This window comes from Larus michahellis, chromosome 3 (assembly GCF_964199755.1).
Source record: "Larus michahellis chromosome 3, bLarMic1.1, whole genome shotgun sequence".
Classification (NCBI taxonomy): Eukaryota; Metazoa; Chordata; class Aves; order Charadriiformes; family Laridae; genus Larus; species Larus michahellis.
In genome coordinates, this window is record NC_133898.1 from 11670211 (window position 1) to 11691950 (window position 21740).

Sequence of the window (21740 nt, forward strand, 5' to 3'; positions counted from 1 at the left end):
AATTCTGATGCATTTGCATTGATGCTGATGCAGAGAACTATTCTGCATTGCAGATATCCATACAGGATACTCCTTGTCTGCTGTCACTTATTTCTTCCTACTTGGTATAATTGGACATAAACGGTAAAATGTGTGGGGTCAGTTTAAAAAAAACCAAACAACAAAAACAAAACCACAAACCAACCAACCAAAAAAAAATCCACCAAAACAAGCAAACAAACAATCTTAAATGGACAACTTCTCCCAAGCTTCTGCTGCTTTGTTCTTAAATTTTCACTCAAAATACTCTCATTCTGAGGTTACTTACAGTTCTTGCTCAGAAAGTTCCCTCAAAGTTGATAGGGAATTTTGGTCACATCAGAGCAGATGCAGTAGCAGGGAAGAAATCTTCAAGAATTGCTGTGGAATTTCCACTGCATTATTCATGTTACAGAGGGATTTCCCCTGCTCTCAACTCCTGCTAGTCTACTGTGCTGGTGGGACCTTTGGGAATTCCTAGCCGTACTCAACGATTCAACTGCTCAGTGCCCTTACTCTTCCCTTTATTGCCGCACCTATTCCTGTAGCCTTGGTTTGATAGGGAAACAGGTTTCTGGGAGCAAACACAGGACAAGGAAGATGTCTGTCCTTCTCACTAGCTTGCAGTTTTCACCAGCCACTGTCCTGTCAAGTCAGCCCATATTCAGAAAATTCTAGTTTCGACTGTGCTTTCATAACCCTGCTGTGGATCCCAAGCATCCACACTTGGTTGCTGTTTTGCCCTCTTCTGAAGTTTTATCAGTCCAGGCAAAGGCCTAGCCACCCAGAAGCGCAGATCAGTAGGCAAAAACAGCAGCAAGAGCTTTCTCTGCCACCGCTTTCCTCTGCTTGTGTAGGAGAGGAAGAGAAAACCACCGTCTCCTGCATCAGCTAAAGATGGGCAGATCGTTTATACTCTCCTCCCAAAGCAGTCCCCTCCCTTGGCTCACTGTGGGCAGGGCTGACCAGAAATCTTCTGACAAACTCTGACGAGGTAAATGGGGCCGCACTCAGCTATGCTTTCCTGCTGGCTGCAGACTTAAGGCATCGCTTTCAGTTCTAGTGATTCTTTTCCAATTGTTATTTTGCAACAACGGGCACAGGAAATTATGCTATGAGGAAAAACAAGTTAAAGTGAGATCATGAAGTAATTCTGTAATTTGCAGATCTCGGGTCTAGGCACAGATTGTTTATAACTTCTGTCTCTCCTGTATAGAATCTTTGTGGTACCAAAGGAGGTGCTTTACCTGTAGAAGAACAAACGCTACACTTCAAATAACAATGTTAATCTCTAAATCTGGTCTTTCAGTAGTAGCAGGTCTTTCAGTAGTAGTAGGCCACAAACTGTATTAAATCCTGTCAGGTCTGCTCCAGAGAACGGAGATGCGAAAGAACAGGACTGTTCTCTGTGCAGTTTTCAAATTATAAAAAGGAGAGTATTTTAGTTCCAAAATAATCCTGAATATGCATTCCTAGAATAGTTAAAACTACTAAAACTTAAGTTTAGTAATAAAGTTTCCGCATTTTATTGTTTCAAAGTAAAACAAATGTTCGAACTATCTTATCAGTTCTATTATAGCTAAAATACAGTATTTTACTTTCCAAGGAGAAGATAGAGATATAATTTCAAGCTGAATCATACCATTTAGGAGAGCTGCATATACGCTAATGAAATCTGAAAGCTAGGAGTGTGACCTTTAGGAGGGTGTACAGTGCTGGTATTATGAGTGGAGGAGGAAAGACGGGTTCTTACCATCTCAGGTGGCCCGCTAGTTTGCTAACTGAGGACGTAGTACTGGTTGAAGTGTGCACCTCACTAGACACCTGCGAATCCAGATGCTCCACCATGGGGGCAAAGGAGGGGAGGGAGGAGGATTTCAGTCAGCTCGTGCTTTGAGCCACAAGGAACCACTTGCTATGAGCCTTTTCTACTTCTGGGTCCGTTGATTCAGTGAGCTGGTTCAGGAGAGCCACAACCGGCCAGGCCTGGCTACAGCAGGAGGTACCAACGATGTCCCTACTGGGTGTAGGTATCCTGCCGGTGCCTACAGGATGAATGCTAAAGGCAACTGCACAATCTCTAGCTTGTCCAATTTCTTCTAGCTATTACTATCTTGTAAATGGCTACCCTTTCAGCAATTTGTTCTGATTGACATCCGTGTTAGCTACAAAAACTATATAGTTTCTTCACTGGTCTGGGGGTGGGAGAGGGAACCCAAGCCCAAACTCATATGACTGTTTCTGGATATCTTTTCTGAAATTTTCTCTTGTACTAATATCCAACTCTAATAAGGAACTGTAAATCATTTGAGATAAAAACAGCTCACAATGAATTTCATAAAGGTATTATGCATCATGTATCTAAAATACAATAGCCTTTCTGCAGGAAGAGTGACCAACAGCAATGCTGTGAATGCATACATGGTGCGGGTGAAAGTAAAAAACATCTAAAAACAGTTAATCAAATCTTTATCTCAATGTTACAAAATCTCAGTATAAAATATTTGTCAGGAACTCATGAGCCAGCTGGTGTTATTAACAAGTGACTACTACATGGGCTATCAACTTCTACTAGACAGTCTCTACTTCCTAGAAATTGCTTTCTGCTACAGTCATTACTGCCTAATTAGAGCCCACAAGAAACAAACTGATGAGCCAGGGAAGTTCCATAGTACTGCATGCACAATTGCATATTATATAGTGTTGCCAGATACAGGGAGCTTAGCGGTTGGTTAGTCAGGCTTTTACAAAAATGCTTTTGTAGTTGTCTTTAAGGGCTGGTAGTTTATTGGCAGTTATTTCACCCATGGATCACCAGATTCTTACTCGTATCCACATCTCCGGATTTTTCCCTTGCTCTTTTTTATTTCTTTTGTTTCACAGGAGGACTGTGAGCTCACTCTAAAGATCTGGTTTGGGAGGGAAAGACTGTTTTTTTGCTGAAAACGTATAATTGTGAGACTCAAACCAAAGTCATTTAACTATGCAACTTAGTTTAAAAAAAAAAGTAAATCACTGGAATACAAATTATATACTAATATTTCAAGGTCCATAATTTATTTTTCTAATCTTTTACTTAGATATTGTCTTCAGTTTCACATAGGGGGAAAAGGTCACGACTGGCATTTTTTTCTAATCTCGGACCATTAGGACAAATACTATATCCAGTATGTGGGTTACAAAACCTAATCTGTTTAGCTGTTACTGTGATGTTTTTCAAAAGGACTTAATTTCAGTCACTTTTACCGTACTGTTTTGTGCGTTGTTTTTTTTTTCTTTTACTGTGTGTGTAAAAACTAAAGGTACTGCTCCTGCAATGCAATTTATACTACACGTAGAAGAACCTGGATTTAGTTTGAGATTTCGTAAAATGCTGTGTCAATAAACTACATAATCTATTAATCGGATACGGTCCCGTATGTTAATGCAGTATTTGAGATTTAAAACACAAGTGGCTAGAGATAGCTTAAGGACAATAGCTCAGGCGAGCAAATTGCTTGTCATCGTCTGCTGTTCTGTAACCAGGTCGCCCCCCTTCCCGCTACATCTCTCCAGAAAGCTGGATTTTGTGTCACCGTGGGTGTGTCTGGACTTCACCTCCTCAGGAGGAAAACCTCTCGTCCCCTGAAAGGCAGCAGCCTGCGGCTGGGGTGCGGATTCTGCGATTCATCCCCCATTTTTCCCTTCAAGGGCGTCACCGACTCCTCTTCCCCGCCCTTCTTTTTCCCCCTCTCTCTTTCTTCCCCCACCAGGAGATTTTTTTTTTTCCCCTCAGGGGCACCTTTTTGCCAAGAGGGAATACAAGAGCATCCTCCCCGACACCGCACCCCGGGGGCAGACCTCCCTGTGCCAGGCCCCCCGCCCCGCTCCTCCTCCTCCCGGCGCTGCGGGGCCGCGGCCCCCCGCCTGCCTCAGCCGCCCCCCTCACGCGCCACGGCCGTTAGGGCTCGCGCGCCGCCGTCGCCGCAGCGCCCGTGCGCGCGCCCTGCAGCGGTTCCCCGCTCCGGCCCCGCCCCTTTCTAACTGCGGGGGAGGGGGGAGGAAGGGGCCCGGGCTGGCGGAGGGATCGCCGGCTTCCGCGCGCACTGAGCTGGGGCGGAGGGATCCATACGCTGGAACCGCCCGCCGGAGAGGGAAGGAGGGAGGGGGCGAGTGATGCGGAGCGGCCGGGCTGGCTGATGCGAGGTGGCCGTTATTTGGGAGCGGGGGGTAGGAAGCGGGGCTGGTGCCGCCGCAGCGGCCGGGCGAAGGGCTGAAGCCGGGCGTTAGAGCTGGGGAGGGGGTCGGGGGGGGGAGGGAGCTGAGGGGCGAGCTGAGGGGAGGGGACGGGGGAAGGGCGAGGTTGCGGGGCCAGGCGGCGTGTGCTGGTCCTGTCCCCGTCTCGCCTCGTAGTTCAGTGGAAAAGGGGAAGGGGTGAGAAAAGGGAACTGGTTTAAAATAACCTCTCGTCCCTGGTTCCCCCTCAGTGGGCTGCCCGGGCCGTTGCGGGGGGGGCTGAGGGACTCTTGTATGCAGAAGCAGACGGGGGGGGGGCGGCTCAGCGGTGAGGGGTGGGGGATCTCTGCCCCTGTCTGCCCCCCCTCCTCCGGGTTTGCTTTTGTGGGGAAGGGGCAGGATGAGCTTGCGGAGTTTTACTGGAATTTCTTCCTTGCCGAGGAGCTGCCGCTGCTGAAGCAGATTTTTCCTTCCTTTCTCTCTCTTTTTTTTTTTTTTTTGTCTGATGCAGAATCCCAGTAGCTAGGCAGCCTCCCTCTTTTCTCTCCTTCCTTCCTTCCACCCCTGCGGTATGTAGGAAGGGAGAGGCATCAATGGAAAGGCTGAAATATGCGTAGATGGACGTTCAAATGCATTTTTTCTTGAGAGAGGAAGATAAATCCCAGTTGCCAGTACACTGACTTTTTTGTTGCTGTTGCATTGCTTGGTAAAAATGGGGTTCACTTACTCCGACTAAATCCTTGGAGCGTTTCAGAGAGTTGCTGCAGTGAAGGACTTCTCATATTTTTTGCATCAGAGGAGCTACATTGATGTTAACCATTTTTTTGTAAAATGGAGAACGAAATATTCACACCCCTTCTGGAGCAGTTCATGTCTAGCCCTCTTGTCACCTGGGTAAGCATTCATTTTTCCTCACACATTATTCATTTATTTGCTCATTGTTTGAAGATAAATGCCTTGCTGCAGAGAATGAGGTGGAGTTAGTGTCACGACGGTGATGATTATGTTTTAGGTTAAGACATTTGGACCGTTAGCTGGAGGAAATGGGACCAACCTGGAAGAATATGTGGCGCTAGTGGACGGCGTGTTTCTGAACGAAGTCATGCTGCAAATGTAAGTGTGTGCAAGTTGTGCCTTGCGTTTATTTTTTGCTGTTGTCTCAGTTCTCTTGAACATTTGGCTTTCTTATGAAAGGTCTTTTTTCCCCCTCCACATTGACCTTGGCAAATTTCTTTCTTTTATACTTGAAGTAGTCATGTGGTCAGTTAAGAGGAGGCTTCGGAACATAGCAGATACTCTTTACAGTTTAATGTCTGAGTGATGTATTTGCAGGATGTATAGTGTAATACAGGCTGAATCATGATATATAGAACTTACTGGAAAATGGGATGACTGTAAGTAGCTTCCTGGATTTCCACTGAGAAGCGTAAAGGTTCATTCTACTGTAAGTCATGCTCATAAACAAAATTTTGAATTTGCTTAGCTAATAAGATTCTAATACATATCTTAATTCATATGGCATACAATTTAAGGATCGTATTCAAGTCACATAATGTTGTTGACTGAGCAAATGGACCGTCCTTTAACTCCTTCCACTTTATCTTTCACAGTTCCAAATCAGAGTAGGTAGCAGTTGTGCAGCAAAGCTGGTATTTCAGTTGAGACATAGAATTCTTTCTGGCTGTGAACCACAGAAGAAACACTTTTACATGGTTTTATAAATTGTTTATTGAAAACTCTGATTGTTAGAAAAATTTCTTTATAATTACAGTGTCTTTTTGTTAATCATAGTTTTGACTGGAATGTTGCCCACTGTTGTAATGCTAGAGAGTAACACTTTTGTCACTAGGGGAAAAAAATTCTTCATCCCTTTTTTTCCCGATATTCTAAGTCTTCAGGGAGAAATATGTCTTTTGTTTGTATAGGTATGAAAAAGTGTAGGCTTGTGGATGGCTGGATAGACACATCAGTGTGTGAGCAGCTTGTGATGACAGCTGTTCCTTAGGAACAGTGCTCAGTGGTGGGCATCCTTTTACTCTGTTTATAGCTTTTAGTCATATTTAGTACTTCAAAAGTTTTTAATGTTGGCATTTAAGTTGAATTCATATCCTTTTGAAACCAGTATTTTCTTTGTTGCCTACTTCTGTGAATTCCTAGTATTTACTTCTGTAATATTGAGAAACATGGAAAACTTAATGGAACTGAATTTTTTTAAAAAAAATCTTGAGTGTATTTCTGGCATATTTTAATAAGAGTTTTAAGTGATGCATTCACCAAAGCATACTATTTTTATTTTACAATTTATTTATTTTTCACTTGGATTACATATAAATTAAGTAGCTTGTCAATTATGGCCACGCATTTAAAATGTAGAGCTTCTACTTGGTAAAAATATTTGACAGCTGGAAGGCATATTTAGTACTGAACCTGGAACAAGGTGATTTTGAAGAGTATAATCTTGAAATTAAACTTTCTCAGCAAGTTTTTGGAACATTAACCATATAATTTGATATCCGATACATTATGTGGGATACATGTGTGTTGAAATGGAAAGCTGCAGGGAGGGAACATTCTCATGGTTAAGGCACTGTGTGTAGAATTTGGCTTTGTCTTTGCATGTGCATCTTTGACCCCATACCGTGATTACTGCAGGAGGAGTGATTTCGAGGAGTTGTGTGTGCATGTATAAAAAATACACGTGGGAGATGTAAATTTAAAATAAAATTGGTAGTCAGAACAATTAAAAACTGCCTTAAACTAGAGGTGCGTGTAGGAGGACTGGTGTACAAATAACGTTCATATTACAAATATGTAACTACACTGGAACGTGTATCTTATTTAAAATAACATTTTTGGGGGACTGAAATGTGTTACGATTGATTATTGCTTAGAACTGACGTTTCCAGAACTGTGTTCTGATTTTGGAGCGGTTTTATTTGTTTTGGGTTTTTTGCCAGGATTGAAAGAGGAAAAAATGTTTCATGTTTTGCGGAGATTCTGTCTCTGATGAAGTCACTGTAGAAATCTGTGTTAATTTCTAGTCCTGTTCGCTTTGAATATCCACCTATTAAATCTCTGTCTTCATTTGCAGAAATATTTAAAAGATGCAGCTCCAACTAATCATCAATATTACTTGTTTTCAGTAATTTCCATTTTATTAGTATTTCTCTTTTTTCCTTTCTGTCTTAACTACCATACGAAAAATTTGTATCACATGGCTTCAAAAGCAAAATTTTTTTTTTTTTTTTTTTTTTAAAGCTCTCAATGCCTTACTTCACTTGGGAACTGGAGATCTGTGGTTGGGAGCTAAGGCACTCTGTCACTCTTAGAAGCTATAGACAAATGTTGTTCTTGCGGAAGTCACCAGGAGTGCCATTTGTAGCACCACTAGTTGTTGGTTTGTTGGTTGTGTTTTTTTTTTTTTTTACATGATTTGTGTTATATGGTGCTTGCTTTTTACTCTAGTTCTGAGTTATTTGAGGCTGTTAATGCTTTAGTGTGAGAATACAGCCAGTGTGTCCATGTCAGCCGAGGACTTTGTGATGTGGTGGTATTGTAGGTTAGTTTCTATGCTTGGAAGGCCATTGCAGCATTAGATACTTTAAGGGGTGTTAAAAGCATGAACGAGTGGAGGCTGTTAGAGGTGCTGTGTTCCTGCTTTATGTATACTTTAATACTTACTTTATTGTAGCCAAATGTTGAAAAAACAAATGCCGTGACCATAAAAGTGAGTGTTAATATTGGATTAGGCATGGTTTGTAAACAGTTAGACAATCAAAAAAGTGGCTTTGTTACTTAGAGGTTTTTTGTTCAGTTAAAAAAGAGTTAATCCTGCCCTGCATCAGTGACAAGCGAGAGTTTGTTAATACATTTGTTCCTCCTTGTGCTTGTCTAGACCAAATTTATTTTCAACAATTGTCATGATTCAAACAGAGGAAATAGATGTCAGCATTGGAATAGTTGCAGGATAACGGTACCGAGATGGTTGGGTTTTATCAGCATTGAGTTTATTTGTACCTCATACGTGAGAGACGCTAATTCATTACATTCCTTGTACGTCTTTTGCTTTTGACTTTTTTGATGTTTTAGTACATGTGAAAATTACACAGATTCCATTCAGTGTCAAGTTACATCTCTTCCTTTGCTGGAGGTGCTACAGGCCAATCCAGGCCAATCATCTTCTTTTTTTTTTTTTTTTTTAAATTTTATTTTTAATTAAGGAGAGTTCCAGTGTTGTTATACTAGCTTCTAACTTGAGAGAATGTCTCTTATATCCTGTTTAAATTTAGGTCCAGTTCTTCAAAAGTATTCGGTTACCTGCCTTCTGCTGGGATCAGTCAGTATCTGATAGCTCTGGATAGAAAACCATCTGTCTTTCTAAATCTGAGCCTTTATCTTTGTGTTCTTTGATACAAGAAAGGGGTCATGCTTCTTGGAAATAAATCAGAATGCAAGAGATTGCCGCAGTAGTTCTGCTGTGGCAGGGAAGTGGAGGAACATACCAAGAATAGTTCATACCTTTGCTATACCTCTATAACGTAATACTTCTGACATTATGAAGTGCTCATATACTTGAGTAAAATATGTTGTGTATGCTACTAAAATAAATGAAACAGTATAATTCAGCAGATTAGTCACCTGTAGCACGTCTAAATGCAATTACAGTAAAATAATAAATAATACTTAGTTTTCCTAGAGGTATTTTTCCAGAACCTAACTAACAACACCTCATTCATTTTTATTTTTTTTTTTTAGTCTTAGTGTTGTACTGTTTGTATACTTTTTGGATCCAGAAAGTTCAAAGTATTCTTATAGAAACACTCATTTTCTGACTGTTTTTATTTTAATTTCTGATAGGTCTTGTTCTGTGGTGTTTGTTAATTGAATTCTGATAGGAATGTGTAAGAAATGCTGAAAGTCTTGTAGTACGAACTGTAGTTTCCAAACTGACAGGAGTCTTTACTAGTTCCTTTGAATAAAAATAGACAGCTGCAAGTAATTACAAGATTGGGACTTTCATTACATTTAGCCACCACCATTAATATTTGGTCAAGTAACAAAGACTTGAAACTGTATTTTAGTTTTAATTGCTTTATTTTACTGTGCTTTGTATTTGTGGAAATCGATCTGTTTAAAAGGAACTAGTGGACAAATACTGTATGCAGAATCGGTAATTTATAGAACCAAACTCTGAAGCTGAGTTCATTTATTCCACCATCTGGAGAACCTGCCTCCTTTCATCATGGTGTTGCATTCATAACTTTTGCCTTAATTGAATATATTAATCGATACTATCCATATCAGTTGTTGCATCTAGAAATGCTGAAAACTACTTCAAAGGATGAAGTATTTTACTGTTGTGCTGGATTTTCTCCCTTTTGCTGTTCTCCAACTGTTTTTGCTGATGGGATTCACATGCAGGACTTTCGTGCCAGTAGAATTTTCCAGGTGGACTGGCTGACTGTTTTCTTCCACCGCTCTGGTGGTGTGTGCCTAGAATGTGTAGACTGCTTCATTGACTCCTTTTCTGAGCTCTTAGTTGGTAGTTGTGCGCTTTTTTTCCAAACAGTGGAGCTTGCCAGCCCATACTTCTGGCTTGACTATATCTTTCCCTGAAAACTGGACTCCATCTCTAGTGCTTGAGCCAGCTGCCTGGCTCTGTGAAAGAGTGCAGGAACACACACTCCAATCCAATTTTAACTCTTTCTTGTGAAGAAGACCAAATAGCAAGAGGCAGCTTCAGCCAGTTTCTGGCTGGGAAGGGAAATGGAAAAAATTTTGGGGAAAATTAAATCGGTGAGTTTGGCAGTGAAAATATGAGCACGTATTTTAGAAAAAAGGCAAATGTTATGGAGTGTGCACCTTTCTCACTTTCTTGACGTGAATGGGTTTGATTCACACTTTTCAGACATGCTCTCTCAGGCTTCTACAGATGCAAGGTAGATACTATAGTAGTTTCTGAGAGTTGTTGCTCTTAAGAGTGATTCTGCAGTAGTAGGGCATAGATTTTTCATAAGGAAAGCTGAATTTATAACACCCAGTTTTTTGTAAAGAAGCAAATTCTTTAATAAATGGTCTGGCAGAATGTGCACCATGATCAAGATTGTTGGAATAAAAACCTTTTGATTACAAAAAAGGAAAAGATAGTTCTTATAGTGTAATGATGATTAATTTTAGGCTTGAACATCTGCCTGCCATGGGCCTTGAATTGGGCAAATGAGGTGGACGTAGGCTGATACCTGTATTTCTGAGGTGCTTGGGTTTTTGATAGCTAAAGGGAAAAAAAAGCCTGGCTTGGACATGGAATGTCTAAAATGTTTGATCTTCACTCATGTCTCTGTTTTACTAGGGTTTGTTTGTGCTTTGTACCCTTTTCTACAGTTGATATCCGCTTTCCTTCATCCTGTCTACTCTGATTTATTTCCATGCAGTAAACTATTCTGTGGTTCACTCTTGTTTCTTGCAGTATTTTGAAGATAGGAAGTAAATAATCTAATCTTTCTCTGCATATATACATCCACTTCTTTGCCTCCTTCTTCATGTGCTATCTGCAGTATCTTCCTTTGACTGGCTCATTATTTTGGTATTGTACTACTTACCCCACCCTTCGTCTGGGCTAGTAGCTGGGGCCAGGGACTTAAAGGCTGAGTTAGAAAACATTTCTTAATACATACAGAGGTGCTCTACTGAGTCTACCTACCTGTTCCATAGATAGCAATCCTAGTTGAAAGGTCTAAAATCAAAATAACTCGTTTCAGCATTGAAAATATTCTGGCAAGGAAACAACTGATATTCACTACAGCTTTGCAGTTTTATTTTCAGAGTATTTTGCATTTCACTCTGATTCTACATGCTGTTTCAAAGCACTCCGTGAAAATAATGAAATAGACTTACAAATAGCTTTCCTGGCATATATTCTGTGTTTCATTATCAAGAAAGGTAAGTAAGAGTGTACTGACAAACTGTCTCCTTCTATGACATATCTCAGTTAAGAGTGTTTTATATGTAGAGACACGTGTATGTGACACTGAAGACTGCAGAGCGGAGGTGCCTGAGAGAGGTAATGGAGGAGATAGAGCCACAGTGCAGCACTAGTGCATAGAGCTGCCCTTACACAAGGCAGCTTCAGCTGAAGTCAGAGGACTGTGTGGGGATGCCATGAGTGTCACTTTGAGCCAGAGGAAGACATATCCCGGACTTGCACTAGTGGCCGTGCTGTGTGCTTCAGTGGTTCAGGGATGGTGGTCATGTAGCTCATCTAGGCATCATTTGCCCTTAGCAGCAACCAACGTTGTGCGGTTGGGTGAGCTTTCCAGTTCCAGTCATGGCTGAATGTAATATTCCCTGTGTTGTAAGGAAAGACAATACACAACTGTTTTGCTCTAATTGTTATACCAGAAAAGTCAGTTTGCCCAGGTAGCTGAGATGCATTGAGCCACCCTACAATGCTGCCATAATTGCTCATAGTATAGAGGCAGTAAATTCCAGAGATTTAGGTTAGCTACAAATATCTTACCTGGGCTGATCAGCTTGTGTCTTTCACTGGCAAAACTTTATACTTTCACTGTATTTCTTCAGATTCTATGGGTAGTTTGGGGATCTCTATACCACAAACCTTTGCAAAGTGTTGCCGTGCTCTCATCTTTCTTTCAAAAACTAATCTAGTTAATTGACAAATTGGTTGCTAAGTCAAGTACATCTTAATCCTGTGCTAAATTTGAGAGGCTTACTTCTAGATTTTCCTCATTTGTTTCTTCTCTTAAGAAGGGGCTTTTTAGCTTTGTGTTCTTTCATATGTTCCTCTTATTTTTGGTTCCTCCTCCTTTTTCTCTAAATACCAATTTGTTGCCTGCCTTGTCTTTTGTATGGTAGCACTTTTCCCTATGTAGTAATTATTTAAGGATCAAGACATTTTTTTGAAATGCTGCTTTGTTCGAGCACATTACTTCAGTGGTCAGAGATTATTTGGTAATAACTGTGTGGCAGTCTCTGTTTCTTTGTTTGCTTTGTTTTAGAGTCTGGTATTTATGTTTATGCCTTAAGATGCTCCAAAGAGAAGTGGCCTCTTAGGCAGTTGTTATTATTGAGCAGTATTTACAAAATGCTCCCCCTTTGTTTCATTGGACTAATTGGTGTTAAGGCATTGAATCGAAGCAGGGCTACTCTTGACCCAAACTCGGATGGTGTGCTTACCCATTGGCTCACTCTGAGGAAAAAAGCAAAAATTATCTTATATTGTATTTTTGGATTGGGAAATAGTAAGGGAAGAATTTGTAAGCGGCTTGCACTTATATTCCTGTCTGTTGAGTGAATCTTTGTATCTGTGTTGCAAATTTAGATATACTTAAAAACTTCCTTCCTTTTCTATAGTGATAGAGATGGAGTCCACTTAGGTTTATTACAGAATTTGATCTTATTTGAAGCTGCGGGGAAATATTTGCTCTAGTTTTGTGTGTGTGGTATCTTTGTTTTTCTTAAATAAGCCCTTGGGCAAAGATGCCTGGTGTAATTTCCTGGTAGCTTGGGATATACTTGCTGTATAGAGTATTGTGTATGCCAGACAAAAATAACATGCAGATACTAGTTGATGTGTGATAGAATGTAGACAAATGTCATACTTACAAAGTGCTGTTTTGCATCTTAGGAAGGATATTAATATTAATGTTTTGAGATGAAAAAAATGCACCTCTTTTACAGGCCCTTATGTGTATGCTTATCTTGTAGCTTTGGGTAGTTAGCAGAGGTAAGGTCCTTCATGTACTGCTCTATTTATATCTAAATCAGTAGGGGGTTGTACATGTACTGATGTGCATAAATTTGCAATACGTTTCAGTTAGTGTGCTGAAGCAATGAAGCTGCTCACGTGGATAAAATTTTTACAAGAAATGAAACTTATTTTCTTTGGCAATCCCCTTATATCCAGGAGCCTTGCATTTGAATTTGTCTCATTCCGTGAAATAATCTGTAGACAGGGCTCAGATCTGTAACTTGGAAGTCTAAAAATTGGTACGGAAAAAGATGAAGATGTATATTTTATTGTTATTAAATTACTTATAGAAGGTTTATTGTACTTCATGAGAAAGGGAAATTCTAGAGTCATAGTGTTCTAACCAAAAGTACTAAATGGAAATCTATGTGGCACTATTTTTACAACGTAAGATCTTTCTAGTCACTGAAGCTGCAATGTTCAGGTAACTTTGGTGTCACCTCACTAGGCTGATCTCACATCAGTATTTCCTGCATTTTTTAATACTCAGTGTGCGGAGATGTTTACCTATGGTCAGGCTATTTTGAATCTGAAGTACTAACTAATTATTTTAAAGAATTTATAGACTCATGGAAGTTCAAAGTAAAGAATAAAATGAGTGAGCGTTTTTTCCGAGTCTTCCAAAGGAGAAATTTTTGTGGTGTTATGAGTATCAAATAAAACAAAGTACGTACTGCTGTGGTGTTGGAAGTTGGTTAGGGTAGAAGAGAAATAGTTGTATATACAAACTTAATAATCTCTTAAGAGTTGGTTTTTTTTAAAGCTTAAATAAGACTGCATAAATGTGCATTGATTTTTAAATCTTACTTAAGTTATTTTCACTTATATTAATATTTTAAATATCTTAGAAAGCATGTTAGCTCCACAAATGTCATCTGCTAAGGGCAGTAAGTGTTTATTTGCTCCTTTTCTGTACTGCATGCTGCTTCCTATCTGATAGCTTTTCTGGCCCTATTCTGCTTTTTTTATAACTGTTTCTGATGTTTCTTCCGAATGACTCTGTATGTTTGCAGAATGTTCTTTCCATGGTAGAGTGTAAAAACATTTTCTCACTTTAATGTCCTCTGATGTTTGGTATCAAGTCATGCTGCATCTTGTGATCCAGATCTGTGAGTGCTTACTTACATAAAGCTAATCTTACTGTTGTCACAGGATTATTGTGCGTGTAAACGTTTGCAGTGTTTTAATGGTCAGTTACATTGAGGTGTTAATCATGAAGTCAAATAGTTTTCAGTTACTCTGTTAATTAGTATTGGACTGAATACATCTTAAAATTTAAACTCATTTGAGAAGTAAACATCGACTCTGAGAGGGAAAATAACACACAGTGCTTAAAGTAGAAAGCAAAACTTCAGTATTCATTATCCTCAGTACTTTGTTTCTGTGGTATGTCTGTCATCTTTTCTGCATGTTGTTTGTAGACTGTATGCTCTTGCATCCTGTGCTGCCTTTTTGTTTTAGTTTAACTTGGAAAGCAGTATAGTGCAAGTACTACAGCAGTATAATTCTGCCTTTTCAAACAATATTTGCTACTGGGCCTTTTGCAATTAGAAAAACACCTCAAAACAAACCCAAGCAACCAAACACACAAAAAAAACCCAAACAAGAAGACCCTCGTAAGATATTTAGATTTGTTGAAGTAGTAAAGTATACTTGTCAGACTTCTGGTTCCCGTCTGTGTGCTCAAAAAAAGTTTTGTTTGTGAAGTTTTTTCTTCCAGGAATTCTCAATTATTTAATGCCCAGGAGTGTTTATTTTGTGTGACAGCGTTAAGTGTTCTGTGATGCTCTGAATCCTATAGGTTTTCCTTTCCATCAGTGAAACTTTTCAATTTGGTGGAAACCATCTTACGTTTCGCTAGCTGCAGAGCAGAGGCGGCTCCGTGTTCTCATTCATTGTTGCAGGGAGCTCACCCAAGTTACTCGGTGTGATGAGCAGTGATTCACTGTTTTCAGTCTCTGGTGGAAAGCTGGTTTTCTTTTTTTTTTTTTGACATAGTACCTTTTAGTATGATAGGAAAAGAGTACATCTGATAGTCAAGTTGAACGATAGTAGTAAAGCTGTTTCATACTGTGTGATGATAAAGGCAGCTGTTTCTCTGTAAGTTTGGAAGTTAGAGATTTTTTGGCGCTGTTAATTCAGTGTTGCAAGTTTGTGCTTAGTAAGTGACAGGTGAACTGTTTTATTTCCTCTTGTATTTTCTCCTATGTCTTGCTCACCTGCATGCATCTTCCTTATTACTATTGAGGGAAACGTAAGCTGGCAATATGTGCTCACAGCCCAGAAAGCCAACGCATCTAAAGCAGTGTGGCCAGCAGGGCGAGGGTCAGGATTCTGCGCCTCTGCTCCATGCTGGTGAGACCCAATCTGGGGTGCCGTGTCCAGCTCTGCGGCCCTGAGCACAGGAGAGACATGGACCTGTTGGAGTGGGTCCAATGATGCTGCAGGGGCTGGAGCACCTCTCCTATGGAGACAGGGCTGAGAGAGCTGGGGTTGTTCAGCCTGGAGAAGAGAAGGCTCCAGGGAGACCTTATTGTGGCCTTCCAGTATCTAAAGGGCCCTACAGGAAAGATGGGGACGGACTCTTAATCAGGGAGTGGAGCGATAGGGTGAGGGGTAATGACTCCATGCAGAGCTACAGGCTTGGGGAAGAGTGGCTGGAAAGCTGCCTGTCAGAAAAGGACCTGGGGGTGCTGGTTGACAGCCAGCTGAATATGAGCAAGCAGTGTGCCCAGGTGGCCAAGAAGGCCAACAGCATCCTAGCCTGTGTCAGCACTAGTGTGGCCAGGACGACCAGGGCAGTGATTGTCCCCCTCTACTGGGCACTGGTGAGGCCCCACCTTGAGTGCTGTGTCCAGTTTTGGGCCCCTCACTACAGGAGGGACATTGAGGGGCTGGAGCGTGTCCAGAGAGGGGCAACAGAGCTGGTGAGGGGTCTGGAGCACAAGTCTGGTGAGGAGCGGCTGAGGGAGCTGGGAGTGTTCAGCCTGGAGAAAAGGGGGCTGAGGGGAGACCTTCTCGCTCTCTAGAACTCCCTGAAAGGAGGGGATAGCCAGGGGGGGTTGGTCTCTTCTCCCAAGGAACAGGCGATAGGACAAGAGGAGACGGCCTCAAGTTGCACCAGTGGAGGTTTAGGATGGGTATTAGGAAAAATTTCTATACCAAAAGGATTGTCAAGCATTGGAACAGGCTGCCCAGGGAAGGAGTTGAGTTGCCATCCCTGGAGGTATTTATAAAAGACGGGTAGACATGGTGCTGAGGGACATGGCTTAGTGGTGGTTTTGTCAGTGTTAGGTTAATGGTTGCACTCAATGACCTTACAGGTCTCTTCCCACCTAGATGATTCTATGATTCTAAAAGAGGGAAGTGCAGGGCAGCCAAGGGATCAGGGCCAGCCAGCACGGGTTTAGGAAAGGGAGGTCCTGCTTAACCAACCTGATCTCTTTCTATGACCATGTGACCCACCTTCTGGATGCGGGTAAGGCTGTGGATGTTGTCTGTCTGGACTTTGGTAAGGCCTTTGACACCGTCCCCCGCAGCATTCTCCTGGAGAAGCTGGCGAATCACGGCATAGACAAGTGTACTCTTTGCTGCGTTAAAAACTGGCTGGATGGCTGTGCCCAGAGAGTTGGGATTAATGGGGTGAAATCCTCTTGGCGGCCGGTCACCAGTGGTGTCCCTCAGGGGTCAGTTTTGGGGCTGGTTTTGTTTAATATCTTTATCAATGATCTAGATGAGGGGATTGGGTGCACCCTCAGTAAGTTTGCAGACAACACCAAACTAGGTGGGAGTGTTGATCTGCTGGAGGGTAGGAAGGCTCTACAGAGGGACCTGGACAGGCTGGATTGATGGGCCAAGGCCAACTGTATGAGGTTTAATAAGGCCAAGTGCCGGGTCCTGCATTTTGGTCACAACAACCCCAAGCAACGCTACAGGCTTGGGGCAGAGTGGCTGGAAAGCTGCCCGGCAGAAAAGGACCTGGGCGTGCTGGTGGACGGCCAGCTTAACGTGAGCCAGCAGTGTGCCCAGGTGGCCAAGAGGGCCAACAGCATTCTGGCTTGTATCAGGAATAGCGTGGCCAGCAGGAGCAGGGAAGTGATCGTGCCTCTGTACTCGGCACTGGTGAGGCCTCACCTCAAGTACTGTGTTCAGTTCTGGGCCCCGCTGTACGAGAGGGACATTGAGGTGCTGGAGCGTGTCCAGAGGAGAGCTACCAGGCTGGTGAGGGGTCTGGAGACCAGGTCATATGAGGAGAGGCTGAGGGAGCTGGGCATGTTTAGCTTGGAGAAGAGGAGGCTGAGGGGAGACCTCATTGCCCTCTACAACTACCTGAAAGGAGGGTGTAGAGAGGTGTGTGTTGGCCTCTTCTCCCAGGTGAATAATGACAGGACCAGAGGAAACGGTCTGAAGTTGCGGCAGGGGAGGTTTAGATTAGATATTAGGAAGGATTACTTTACTGAAAGAGCGGTCAAGCACTGGAACAGCCTGCCCAGGGAGGTGGTTGAGTCACCATCCCTAGAGGTGTTTAAGAAACGTCTAGATGTGGCACTTCAGGGCATGCTCTAGTGGCAGAGATTGTAGGTTGTTTGGTTGGACTTGATGATCTCAAAGGTCCTTTCCAATCATGAAGATTCTATGATATAGATTAGGTATTAGGAAGAAATTCTTTGCTGTGAGGGTGGTGAGTCACTGACATAGGTTGCCCAGAGAAGCTGTGGCTGCCCCATCCCTGGAGGTGTTCAAGGCCAGGTTGGATGAAGCTTTGAGTAACCTGATCTGGTGGGAGGTGTCCCTGCCCATGGCAGGGGGGTTGGAACTGGATGGTCTTTGAGGTCCTTTCCAACTCTGACTGTTCTGTGATGGTCCAAAACTGATCAAACAGTACAGTGGTGAAGGCCAATAATCCTTTTGTCCCATATGCAGAGGTGCTTCTGATAACTGCATTGCCTCAATGTACTGCTTTATCTGGTGTTGCTTCAAATTTTTAAAGCAAATTTGAGATGATCAGTTATTCTCCAGTGAAGGCCGTGATTTTACTTTAACTTTCACAGTAAAAGGACACTGTATTAAATTTCTTTGTAGAACACATTTTGTATGTGTTTATTATTTTCTTGCTAATGGTAAATAATGGAAATGCTGCTTTATTATTTGAAATGTATCAAAAAATTATATTATCTGTAATTATTGAAATATTTGGCAGGGAGCAAGAGTGAGCTTCAGTATTCCGATTAAAGGGATTTTGCAAAAAATATAACTTCATTAGACAAGCAACATTTATGTGTAAAAGTGAATACTGTAAGCTAAAACAGGCAGAATAACAGTCAATATTTATTACCCTTTGAGATGTACACTTGTGTAGAATTTTTTCCAAAGTGCTTGTTTCAGCATTTCACTGTACGTAACAAATACATTCAAAGAATGATATATTTAAAATTAGGGTACATTATAATACTAGACTTAATCATTAAGTACCATCAAGGAACAGATGGCAAGAGAGGACACAACTGGTTTGCAGTCTGCATAGATTTAAGCATGAAGCCATTAAGCTATCACATTCCCATTTCTGATAGATTTTGGTCAATGAAAAATTAAAGACACATAATCCCTGATTATATGAGGTCTCAATCTGCAATTCATGACAATGGTAGTATTTCAAAATCACTGAAGTTCTCTCTAATCAGTAGTTTTAAACTAATGCATTATTGGGATAGATGTTCTTGTCTGTTTTTATTGCTATTGAAATTAATGTATCTTGTCGTAAGTAGGTTGCTCTTAAATGTAAAATTGCTTAAGGGTGTCTTTTACTGCTCTGCTTCCCATTGACTTCTAGACAGATTTGCCCTATTTTGCTAGGCTATTTGCCACTGAAGCAGTTCAGTACCTCCACCTAATAAAAGGCACAATTCAGACTTCAGAGCATGTCTTGCCTCTGAAAATGTTTATAGTGTAACTAGCACAGTAACCACTAGAATCTTGTTTTTAAAAGGCTGTTTTTTAAAGCTCTCTTTTACAAAGGTCTATTTTAGAACAGTTTTATTTTCAAAATTACTTTGTTGGCATCTCGTTGTATTCCCAGCAGCATGTACTAGTTTATTCTCATGGTATTGGACCAAATGTGTTCTAATAAGCAGAATTGTTTAGTATTAATAAAAATGTAATTATTATAAAAATTTTCTTGGCCATAAAAATGAAACAATTCAACATATTGATACAAGTAGTTTATTAAAATCTGTAATAAATTAGTTGCCAAAAAAAAAGTAAGCCAATTTAAAGATGTATGCTCTTGAAAGCAATACACTTTTTGGAGATTTATTTTTAGAATTTTATTTTTCTGTATGAAGAACATTTGCACATTATATGTCAGTAGTTTTTGGTGTTAGTTATTTCAAATGCTTGATAAGAAAATTAGTTTGCCTGTTCCTGACTTTGACCAGTCTGACGAAATATAGTTATACGAACAACATATAATGGAAAATGTGTAGCTAACATCGTGTTACGTTATTTCCTCTTTAAGAGGAATGAGTTAGACATCAATACTTAAACTACCTTTCTGAGAAGATGGACTATAGTGACTAAATAAAGAGTATTTAAAACGGTGTTTTGTGGATTAAGGGGACTACTGAGCTTTAAAGTTGGTGGCTTTGAGAGAATGAGGCCTGGTTATCAGCATTGGGAATGAAGGTGGGTTTATTTTTTAAAATAACGAATCTCCTGCTGAAGGAGTAATAGTGGTAACAGTGTGTTGTGCGAGAAGGGATCTGTCAAACCTTTTCCTGGCTGTTCAATATACTTTGCAGGTCAAATCTGACAGTTCAAATATAATCTGAAAGCTAGAAATCAGTGACTGAACATTAAGGAACACTGGTAAACACAAAGCCTCAAGGATTCTTCTACCAAGTGGCCTCCAATTTAAATGTTTAAGTTTGAACATGTGAGTCACTCTAATAGGTAGCCTATTAATATTCTGTGTTTATAAAGTATAATCATATAATGACATAATGTAGTTAGAAAGATTTAAATTACTGTAGTACAGAGATAAAGTCCCATTTGCACTGGAAGGTATTGAGAGCAGGATTTAACTCCCAGAAGAGTTACACACAATTTTTTTCCTAGTAAAAGTCATTCTAGTCATCGCTAACGTGTGTTGATTGAGAGCATCAAAGACAATTTACCTCCTTTGTTTGAAGAATAATGACCCAATACAACAATCTTTACAAAAAAGTGACAAAATCAAAGAAATACAGCTTCCTACTAGCTGTAATGGGTTATTGAGGCTACATGTTTAATTACAGTAAAAATTATTTGTAGAGATTAGTTGCATTAATAATGATATTTAAGTAACTTAATTCTATCAATCGTAAAGAGCAAGGAGTTAAACTTCTTGTTACTGTAATCTGTTTGAAAGTTCTGCAGAAAAATGGTAAGAGAACTTTGGGTTTTAGGTTTCTGTTGGGCCTGTGGCCATAATCTCTTAATTGTTGATAGCCTGCCCTAGCAGAGGATCATATAACTGGACTGTGAATTTTTTTCAACCGGTAAAGATACAGTTCCAGAGCACATCTGTGGCCCAAGTTTTCCCAACAAAATTCACAATCTCAGTGAACTGTTTCCTGCAATTCATGCCAAAAAAAGTTCAATGCCTTCTGTTTTAAGATACAGGAATGAATCATTTTGACTCAAAACAGTGTAACTTTTTTTATCAAAAAAGAAGCCTGGAATTCCCAGAAAATGTAAGGAATGTGTGTCAGCCATTGAGTTGGTCTTGACAGATGAAGATATACACCACATTAGAAGTAAATAAATAAATAAATATATATATATATGGGGAAGAGGGATACATGGGGTGAATTGGTGGAAATAAAGGAATGCTACTTTACTTTCAACAGTAGTGTAAGGTAACAATTAATAAAATCTTTGTTACATATCAACATTAAATTTGACGCAAGACTAATACCACAGAATTTCTGATTATCTTTGTTAATGCATAATTTGTCAGAGTGGATCCACACAGTGTTGGATTTCTAAGGATTAAGAAGGAGAAGATGGAACGTAAGAATGATTTGCTGTAGTACTGTTGACAAAATGTCTGCTAAAGTCTTCTAAAAGTGCTCAATTAGTATCTGTTAGTGCATCATTTGAGAGATGTGAATTATTTATTTTTGTACTGTGAGGAGAAATGCTGGAATTCAGGAGCAAAGTCCAGGTACCGGTATAATGACACCCTGCAGTTCCTGATCTTGTCCAGGTGTTGTGACTTCTGATTTCAAAAGATTATTTTCATGTAATTTAAACAATAAAACAGGAAGCTCACGTGTTGCATCTTTGATGGATGCAGGTCCCAGCAGTAAATATTGTCCTGCAAAACATGAAGATGGCAGTGATGACAAAGATGTGAAATTAAGAATTCGTGTCCTAAGAAATCTTGGGCTCTAATTGTTCATTCTTTTCCCTCCTCCACATGGGTATCTTGGGTCATGACTGTTTCTGCTGCTGTTCAGGAATTTTTCATTTGCGTTAGTTTCCCCTTTGTTGCATTGGGATAGTAATGATTTTTTTGTCTTTAAAAGTGTCTAAAGATTTATGTTTGCATACCTTTATGAAGGCACAGTGCCACGCAAACATTAAAGGTTTTGTTCTTACAAGATCTGTCTAAAGTGTCTAGTACAGCTTTTGAAATGAGAAAGTGTAAGCCTGAGCTTTTATGACATTTGTGTTTTGAATTCTTGTGGTTGCACACTAA

The 21740-nt window shown here is 40.6% G+C and overlaps 1 protein-coding gene across 23 annotated transcripts in view; it reads left to right on the forward strand.

Annotated features, from left to right (window-relative positions):
• Positions 1-4033: 4033 nt before the first annotated feature.
• The window catches only part of CCDC88A (coiled-coil domain containing 88A), a 76589-nt gene continuing 58882 nt past the window's right edge, over positions 4034-21740 (forward strand). For 20 of the 23 annotated variants that reach the window (XM_074578586.1, XM_074578589.1, XM_074578587.1 and 17 more), the window contains exons 1-3: positions 4034-4203; positions 4745-5127; positions 5246-5346. In XM_074578586.1, coding sequence (XP_074434687.1) covers positions 5065-5127; positions 5246-5346 — 164 coding nt within the window. In that variant the 5' untranslated portion in view covers positions 4034-4203; positions 4745-5064. Of the gene's footprint in view, positions 4228-4744; positions 5128-5245; positions 5347-21740 lie in introns of all 23 variants that reach the window. The other 3 variants (XM_074578582.1, XM_074578569.1, XM_074578583.1) reach the window with 3 other exon arrangements.